Source organism: Cetorhinus maximus, chromosome 17 (genome assembly GCF_964194155.1).
Source record: "Cetorhinus maximus chromosome 17, sCetMax3.hap1.1, whole genome shotgun sequence".
Lineage (NCBI taxonomy): Eukaryota > Metazoa > Chordata > Chondrichthyes > Lamniformes > Cetorhinidae > Cetorhinus > Cetorhinus maximus.
The window spans coordinates 56,757,124-56,767,177 of record NC_135895.1 but is presented as its reverse complement, the minus strand read 5'-3'; the positions used below and the strand labels follow the sequence as shown (position 1 = coordinate 56,767,177).

The 10,054-nt window shown below is 36.9% G+C and overlaps 1 protein-coding gene across 2 annotated transcripts in view; it reads right to left on the bottom strand.

Moving 5' to 3' along the window:
• Positions 1–225: 225 nt before the first annotated feature.
• Positions 226–10,054, bottom strand: part of zranb2 (zinc finger, RAN-binding domain containing 2) — a 45,620-nt gene continuing 35,791 nt past the window's right edge. For both annotated transcript variants that reach the window (XM_078561249.1, XM_078561250.1), the window contains exons 9-10: positions 3,155–3,322; positions 226–2,894 (exon numbers count right to left, since the gene is read on the bottom strand). In XM_078561249.1, coding sequence (XP_078417375.1) covers positions 2,831–2,894; positions 3,155–3,322 — 232 coding nt within the window. In that variant the 3' untranslated portion in view covers positions 226–2,830. The remainder of the gene's footprint in view (positions 2,895–3,154; positions 3,323–10,054) is intronic.

Below are 10,054 nucleotides of genomic sequence, written 5' to 3'. Positions count from 1 at the left end.
CACTATCAACCGTGTTTGATGTAATTTAACTATTTTTAAAAATACTTTGCAAATATAGAAGCATATTGATCAAACTGAGTGCATATCTGAAGCACACTAAGTTTCTTCAAGACAGCAGTGAGGGAACATACTTTATTAAATCACATAGAACCCACTCCCCAAAACATTTTTGTCAAATCAAATCACTTAGCTCAAATCAGAACAAATACAATTAGACAAACGTAATTCAAACCACTTATTTTTTTTCTTTATTGGTGCTTGAACATGACATTGGATAACATACCATTGGAAGATTTATGTACACACACATGGTCTACAAATTGTTTTTTTTTCTGATGAAAACTGTTACGCAGGGCTAGATGAACAAGCTGATGACCTTAAGCAAGTTAATTGCCACTTTTACCATTTACAAATATCCAAAACTTATGACTGATGAAATTACCAAAACCCCACCCATTTATTAGCAATCTAATTAAGTGGCCTTAACTATTTTTTTCTTTAAATACAGAAAGAGATTATAGGCAAAGTTTAAAGGCAGACAAAATTCTGTAGAATTTTGAATATAACTGGTTTTGATAAAACTAGTCTTGAAAATGCAAATGAAAGTCACATTATTAATTCACACTCCTTACTTCATGTAATCCTGTAAATTTAACTATTACGCACATGAATGTCACTGTGAAAACCTTGTAACGCATGAAAGTTACACTGAAAGTCTACGCTCAGAGGAATCCTGCACAAATCAGATCTTCCAATATTTCCAGAGCTGAATCCCAAAACACTGCAATAGATATTGGTCACATGCTCCTCAAGTTGATTTTATACGAGCTACAAATACAAATGGACGTGTAGACTTGTTGGTTCTGAAAGAAGGTGTTAAAGAGATTAAAACTGTAAAATCACAAGAAACTAGACCACTTAAGCAATAAGGTGTGTGCTCTGAAATAAAAAAAAGCCAACCCTTACTTCCTAACACTTTTGGTGCCTGTATGATAATCAAAGAAAACAAAAACTGAAGAAAAAAAGACCCATTAAAAACAATGTCCACATTTGCACCAAGTATGCAATTAGCACTGCCAAGTTCAATTTACAAAGTTAAAATTTTTGCTGTATACTTACCTTCCTCTACCATTTAATGTACCTGAAACCACCTTTGGAGTTCTGAAAATCAGAGCTTCTGTTTGATGATACAAATACTATTTTCCTTCTAACCAAGTTTAAGATTAGAGGGGTATATTAAGCCATAACAAGTCATCAAGATGGAAGGCAATTAATGAATTATTTATTTTGAAGATAAAAAAAGTCCACAATTTGTAATTGGTATACCCAATGTTTTAAATATTTAAAAAGGGTTGCAGATTGAAATGCCATTCAAAAAAGAGAATGGTCAAAGTGTTGTAAATATTCCATATTTTTCTTCACATTTTCCCCTTAATCGATTAATGCTCAAATGTGGAACATTTCCCATTTTTATATTAGTGTCAGCAGCCCTGGAACACGTAAAGCTGTTAGCTATCTCCATTTAGTCCCAAAAGCAAATCTGAAATTTTGTCTTAGAAAACTCTTCCTCTAATACCAATGTATTATATCCATTTCTGAACACCAGTTGTTGTGGCTTCTGTGGCAGACTGATCACGAGTAGGTAATTTTTGCTGTGGTACCCACAAAAAACTGCATCAAAACTGCTCAAGCTCTTTTCACTTTGGCACCTATGTTTAAATCCAGTCCAGGACAGGCTGAAAAACAACCCCCTGGACTCAGGGATGCCTATGTAAAAGTGAACCATTCAATGCTATTCCATACAATTTTCTTTCAACTTCTGAAAATTTAAATCAAAATTTCTATTTCCAAGCACATTAAAAAAAAATAACTGAACACAACCTAAAAATGAAGGGTCATAAGGATGTAGATTTCTGCAATTTCCCCATCCACAATATAAATAAGGAGCTGCAAAGCTACTTTGAAATCAGCACGAGGCACATCATAAAGGTGAAAGGAGTGGAAATATTTATAGGAGAAATTCGGGGAGGGCAAACAAATCTTAATTTTCATTCAAAGCATTCTAAGAATGGAATATCAGTTTTTCTCTAGGGAACAGCAACTCTAACTGGCTAGAGCTCTAGGTCTCTGGAAAACCACACCAAGATGCAAATTTCCTAAAAAAGCATGGTTTTCCAGGGTGCTGGAAATCTAGTGTGCACCTCCCAGACTGGTTTGAAGTTGCTTCCTCTTCAGTTTCCTATGGAAAGCACAACAATCACTTAAAAAAAAAACACAACACAGAGGGAGTCCTGACTTGAGGGCCTGAATTCTTGCAAGAAAAACTGATATTTAACAGAAATGTCAAACATAACTCTGTTGTGTCCAATACTGTATCCTGATTCATGATATGGCAAAGTAATTTGAACAAATACTCACCTAGAATTTACTATCTCTTTAAAGTTTCTCTTCCTTTAAAGACCACCTGTGCTTATACAGACCCTCTGCACTACAATGCTGTAGACGTACAGATGCATACATAATGTACATTTTGAAACTCACTAGTCTTTATAGCTCTTGTAACAAAAATGCATCAGTTTCCCATGAGGAAAAAACTATTATGGCTTAATATACTAATTTAATAGACTGGAGTACAATTCTAACACACTCTTAAAGCAACAATAGGTTTAAGATTACATCAGCAAGATTTCATCACAACATATGCCCAATTTTTAAAAATGTTTTCACAACATCTCAGGTGGATTTGCTCAAGACACTAATAACTTCAAAATAAGTTTCATGCATTTTTCCAGAAATTACTGAACTTTTAAAAACTGCAGTTGTTAAAAGGCTATTTCTGTTTAGAACTTGAACGGGAGCCCGAGTGAGAGGATCCAGAGGACGATCCACTGCGCCTGCAAAAGACAAAAAAAATCAACAAGGTGTGCAAAGCTGAAATTTGGGAAACTGCAGTTACATCTTATAAGTAACTGTTCTAAATTAAGATATGGAAAATTGCATTGCTTCTATTATAAAGCCCACAACCTTTGTAAAGAAGCATCTCTGGCTTTTTAATTCCAATAATCTCATTAACTAAAAAAGCAAGTTTCATTTTAAATGGGACGGTTTCTGCAGTCCTGTTAAATTATTAATCTTATTCTACAGAAGCCCAAACCTTTCTGCAGACCAAGATCTTGAGTCAGAACGTCTAGTTTTTTTGCGGCCACTTGAGGATGATGACCTGGAACGGCTTCGTTTTTTGCCTCTTTCAGAGGAAGATGATGATCGAGAACTTGAGCGAGACCTCTTCCTTGGAGATGAAGACCCCCGGTGTGATCTGGAGCTGGATTTTGATTGATTGGGAGAAAATTAGATTTATGCTAATTACAATTCCAACAGATTCAAGGTTACATTTGACTGTTTTTAGTTGGTTCAATTTTAACTTGATGGTTAAGTGCAAGGTGATCACTGCAGCATGAGGATATCTCAACAAGCAAATACTTTAACTTCATTAAGATACCTGCAGTACTGAAAGCCAAATATTTATAGATTCTTATTCTAGAGACCCAAAAATTGTCTTAGAAACTCAGAAGTATATCTGCAGAGATGCCACTGTGACTAATAAAGCTATTAATACATCAACTTTCATTTAAATAGCAAGAGTGATCAGTTAGGTTACAGGATGGGGGTACAATAAATGAGTGCTCAAATCATAAAAAACACAAGTGCTTTCTAATCCAGAGATGCCCAACCTATTTCCCTTCGTAACTCAGCACTCAAAACCCAATTTCCACATAGGCTTTTTTTCCTCCCCGATTTGCTGCTTTCTCCTTTTGGTGAACTTTACAAGTCTGGGAGGCCTGCTTTTAGCACTGATGCCTCATTTCTGGAAGAACTAAATCAGGAATAACCAAGATATGTTAGTGTCAATAATTGGAGATACATGCAAACTAATTAATGGAACTTGAACTTTAACGCTGAGCTTTCATGGTGCATACTTACATTGTTTATGAAGGCAAAATGTTGGACAACCCTGTTCTAATCCACTCTACTACCCAGAATATAAATGAGAGTTATACAGTATTTTGGAAATTTCGGCCTTTTGATATAGCATATCAACACAGTAAACATCCAGTGGTTACATAATGACTGATTTCAGGTAGTAGCAGTTACACCAGCAACTATAAGAACAAGGTTTTAAATACTTAAAACTATTTTAAAAACTAATGATATCAACCTTTGCGACAACTCATTTACTGACACAATGAATAAAATGGAACAGTATAGAAATTTCAAAAGTCTTTGAAACAGATACTGAATTAGTCACCGTCACAGGAAGCCCAGCAGAGCCCCCCTACTGAACATATGTTTTAGGTAATCAGGGAAACAACAGCACATCAAGTTTTGAGCATACAATATAAAAAGGAGTACCATATGCTTCTGAATGGGTTTTATCTTTCCTTCCTTCGGTCTTTTAAAGTACCTTGTTCAGCCAGGCTTTAAGATCATGTTTCACAGTGGATTTTAAGAACAGGGTAATCAAATTTGTTTTTGAAGTATACAATAGCACTATTCTGTTTGAAAGGTCACCTGAAACACCAACCCTGTTTTTCTCTCCACTTGCTCATAATACAGTAACAGATTAAATCTGGTATTTACTTTTATATTGCCAAAGTGAAATTCCATTCTGACCTATTGTTCATCATTCAGTAAGAAACTAAATATCATCTTTCAAAAGTTTGTAATCTTAAATTTGGACAGGCAAACAAAACTCTGCTCCTCACAATGGAGAGAGAATGAGCCAATCATAAGTTATTCTAGCTGCAAGCAGCACAGCCAAATAGTTAAGCAAATTAATTGGCTTTCTTTTAAACTGGGAAGGTATATGGGGTACAGCGTGTATGCATTAGGGAATATATAACAGATTTTGTCTGAATACACTTCTTGAGATATTTTACTATGTTCAAGGTGCAATGCAAGATACGTGATGGCTTTTTCTTAAAATACTTTTCTCCAACTTCTCTTTCAGCGTCTTCCTTGTTTCAATTTCACACTGTCCCATTTATAGTCACTTCCCTCTGTTAGACCATCTTTCTTTTCAGTTTGTTTGGCTTCAGGGGTACCTGATTAGCTCTTCTCTCAATGGTTTAGTGGTCGAAAGATGCACTAATTGATCTAATAATAATCATCCTAATCATCATTGTACAAATTCTTTCACTAGAGCTGAAGTGCCAGAACTGCTCAGGCACCATTTCTAGCAAAAGTTAGCACAGTAGTCTTCTGCTATATCTTGACATACTGTGTTCAGAATGGTACAGAGGGCCACAAGCTACTTACACAGCCTGTACTCGACTCCAACCAGGTCCTTATAAAAACTATTCAAAGTCAGCAGCAGGCACATACATAACATGCATCTTTATTGTTCTTCTCACATGCAGAGCGTGCTTTAAAATTAGGAAGACACGAAATGCAAAATGTAATACAACTTGGACACTAAAATCAGAAAAAAGGGAAATGATCTAGGAGTTAAGACAGGATCAAACTCAATTTACGCGGCAGGCCTGATGTGACATCCTGGCAAACTGGCTGAGGCACTCAGCAAAAGTTCTTTGAAGACACTGGGATAGTATGCATTTGCTGTTTCTTAGATCTAAACTGAGTTTAGTGTGTACTATTTCAAGGGCACGAGGTCTTCAACCTAATCTGCAGAGGCAGCATGGTTCCATCCATATCGGCCCTCACTGCTTTGAGGCAATCCTGACAGTTGCCTGAAATCAGTATCTGTTTAATTTAAATATGCAGAGGGTTTAGTGGCTGTTTCATGACTATTTTGTAAAACCTTTGAAAACCTAGGCAGAGCACTTGCTGACCAAGCTCCAAATAAATTTTTCAGTTCCACTGTAGGCTGAACAGCGATGAGATTGAGTGAGGAACCAAAAGTTGAGATGGGGAGTCAGCCTCTGGTTGCTGCCAACGAGGAGCTGGGGGAGGTGGTGTTATCTTCGAGCAGTGCCAAACACTGAACCCCTCTATCCCTAGCCCTCTGTGAACAGTGACACATGGAGCTCGTGATATATAAAAATGAGGGCACACAATTTCTTCAGCACAGTGAGAACTCAATCTCTGTTCCCTTGTTCCCCATTCACATACCAGTGGTAAAAAATTCCACTATTTATGCACATAAAGTTCCCAGGTTTCACTCACTAGTCACTGGCTGCTTCTCTTTTGGCACCACTCACTCATCATGTTGCTGTTGCTTCCACTGGGTACCATTCCCACACAACCACACTACATTCTCTAGTTCTTTTCCTCCCCAAACAAGCTTAAATCTCCCATCCTCCAATCCTTAAAACTCCTCTCTCCCCATTCTCAAACCCAGTCTTTGTCTCAGTTCCCACCCCACCCTGTGAAAATCTCCACCTCCAAATCACAACTTCACCAACCCCACACCCAATCTCAATCACTCTAATCTGTTGTTCTTCTGAAACAAAGTGGATTTTTTATTCCTGGAGCAAGAAATTCAACTCTCTCAGGCATCTATTTTGCACTTCAAAAATGGTAGCTTGATGACCCTCGATCCTATATTCAGAAAGGCCCGTAAATCGCCAAGTAGACTTCTTCCCTGAAACAGGCATATGCAAATTCAGTCGTGTGCTAGTTGTAAAACCCCAATAGAAAACCCAGGCACAAATGGGTAGAGCTCACACTGCACAAGTTACACTAATTGTACCTGATCTTGAATGGCCTAACCAACAATCATTAAGAGACCACTAGAGCCCATTCAAAAATCAGTGACACAAAAAAAACTTGGAGCCAGAAGGAACAGTACCGCTCCTCTCAGCTTTTCAAAATACTAGCTAGTCCCACTCCCCCTTTCAAAATCTAACTGTAAATCAGCTAGTTGTTTGAAGTGGGTCAGAATGGTGAGCTATATCAGTATGACCGTTTGGCACATGCAGCTCACCAGTTCAACTGAACAGAAACTGATACCAATAGAAAGGAATGGAAAACAATTGAGAGATTTAGAAAAAGCACATTTTCTTGCTGTAGATTGAAAAAAATGTCCTTCAATACTGGGAAATGCTAGCGTTTGTGTAGGATAACAAATGAAGAACAGTCTGTATCAGGTTGGAATAATGTAAATAAATCACATTATACATCAAAAGACATAACAAAATGTGAGATATTTTCACATTTCAAAACTTTAAAAATGACTCCATACTTTTAGCAAAAAAAAAGCACATACTCTGGAATGCACTACAACAGCTTTAATTTTCACTTTGTTAACATGACTGCATTCTCCTTAGGTCAGGTATTGCAGAATATTGTGTGCATAATCATGACTAGCCAAAACATGTTTTTTTCTTGATTTTAAACACCGTTTTGTCTAGGTCCAATGTTACATACACAATTCAATTCAGCTTGATCCCTTGTGTAGTTGAGAATATCCTGAGGTATGAACATATGTACAAACCAAAACAGTTCTCCACATTGCATATTTAATTAAACAAAACTTGCAAAACAACAATATAACTTGCAATGTTTGGAAACTGGCAAAGTTTCTGAATATACGCTAACTGCTGTTCCAAATGTTCAAAAACTAAACTGATCCAGATTTAAAATATACAAACTTGTATGTCACTTGTGAAAAATATTATTTCCACATTTGAAGTTGAATTTTGCACTTTTAATAAAATGAAAAACGTTCAAACAAGCTAATTCATTAAAGGCTGCATAGCAGGTTGCCAATAAATGTATATAGATACAGAGCTATTATGTTAAAAACCGAGATAAAGTATAAATTTTCTCGCATTAAAAGAGAAATTACATTCCTTGTATTATTACCCCAGTTATCATGTTCTGGCCACAACTTATAAATGTTTGGAAGGGAATGGAGTGATGTTCAGAAGTTCACTGAAAAGGTACAAGATATTTAACAATTACCTGGTAGTTTACTTTATCAAGTGTTGGAGATCAAGCAAACCCCTGCCTAGTTTAATAATCAAGTATGAAAGACCACTGCAGAACTGACTCATGTAAGGTTGAGACTCAACTAATTAGACTCAAAGATGGCCACATGTATTTGGTCTTATTTCATGGAGAACAAGTCCTCTATAAGCAAAGGAAGAGGTAAAGTACAGAATTTGAATAATTTTACAAAGTATTTAAATAATTCTGAGAAAGATATGCTAATAGAGAAAAAATGCTGGGGAAACTACTTGATAAGCTACAAACTGGTGGAAAGTTGGCCGAGGGTAAATTGACTTTAAAGCAAAGTAAATTATAGCGCATGAGAGCAAAGTTAAAGGAAGGCAGCCTTCCATCACAAAGGCTTTCATAATCTTGGATTCTATATACAGGAACAGTTTGTTAATCATTTCTTTAAGATAATTAAATGCGAGATCATCTGTTTTGGATCATAGGATCAGAGTATTTTTTTTAATGTTGAAAGCTAGTGGGGATCCAAAGAAATTTAGGGGTCACGTTCACAGATCATTAAAATGCAGCAGTCAGATACAAAAGATTGTTTAAGAGACCAATGGAATGTTAACTTTCACATTTAGAGGGCTGGGACATAAAGGGGAGGAAGCTTTTCAAAAGCTATATAAAGCCCCGGTCAGACTATACTTGAGGGTACTGTTTGTGAGAAATGGGTGTTTTTTAAAAAATATTTTTGGGGAATATTATGTTACTCTGTGAAGAAGACTGTGTGGGTGAGGGTGAGAGAGATTTAATTAAGCTGGGCAGAGATCAATAGGAGACAAGTTGTCTTGGGGGTTTAAAACATGTAAAGGATAGAGGTGTTAGGTTTGAGGTACAAGTGAATCTAACATTTGCATTTTTAGATAGGTTGAGGGTTTGTCTGAATATCAAAGGGAAGTCAGAGGTGCCAAGAAACATGTCTGCATCTTGCAGGAGTTCCACAGGTAAACAGAAGTGGGGGTATTATATTTTATTGGCCCAAAAGCAAAGACAAGATGGAAACATAAAAGATCTTATATTTGGAAGGATTTGAGTTTCAAAGAGGTGTGAAAACAATGGAACCTGAGATGAAAGGGGAAGAGCTTAAAGGAGCTGTGAGATGTAGCTGCTGGGCTGTGGCTCGGCTGGGAGAAGATGCAGTTTAAATCAGCCATCCAGTTAAGCCAGGAAAATCTTGGACTGCAAAAAGCAGTTTCATTCTGAAGTTTGGATTTTTCACAGCAGAGTGGAAGAGAGTTACAGGTCAAGTGGTATGCCTCTAATAAAGCTACAGCAGTTTGTCTTGGATAATATTACTGTATTTTTTATAGTTAAACATCTATAAGGGAGTGCTGCCTGGAAAGTGTTTACTTGTGGGTCTGACCAAGTAGAGAATCTTTTTGGGGGAATGTATAGTAAGATTAGGTTTAACTATGTAACTGTAATCTTGTGTGCTTAAGTTTTTTATTCTTGCTAATTAAACTTTTAATTTTTAAAATCCCAAAAGTGTTACCCGACTTCTTGCTGCTGAGATCAGGACATCATCTTCTCATTTTCAGAATACAAAAAAATGGCATGGCCCGTAAGCCAGGTTTCTCTCTGGGATTTGGTTTGCGCAGCAATTAATGTGTGCTGTGGTCATAACACTGTTCCAGGCAACGAATCCTAGTGAGGCTATAGTGGCCTCAAAAGGAGTGCAGCACAGATTCAGTGGAATGTTAACAGGGCTCCAAGAGTTAAGTTATGAGGAGAGGTTACTTCAATTGGACATATATTTCTTAGAATATAAAAGGCTATGGGATGATTTGAACCAAGGTTTTTAGAACTTCAAAAGGAATTGATAGCGTAGATACAAAGAAACCTTTTCTGCTGATGGGGAGTATAAGACAGGGGACATAACCTTAAAATCAGAGCCGGGTCATTCAGGAGAGAGGGGTTAGGAAACACTTCTTCACACAAAGGGTGGAAGAAGTGTGGAACTCTATCCCACTAAAAGCTGAAGATGTGAGCTCAATTTTAAATCAGAGATTGACAGATTTTTGTTAGCCAAGATAATTGAGGAATATGGAACCAAAGCAGGTGGATGGAGTTTGTTTACCCACCCGTCATGGTC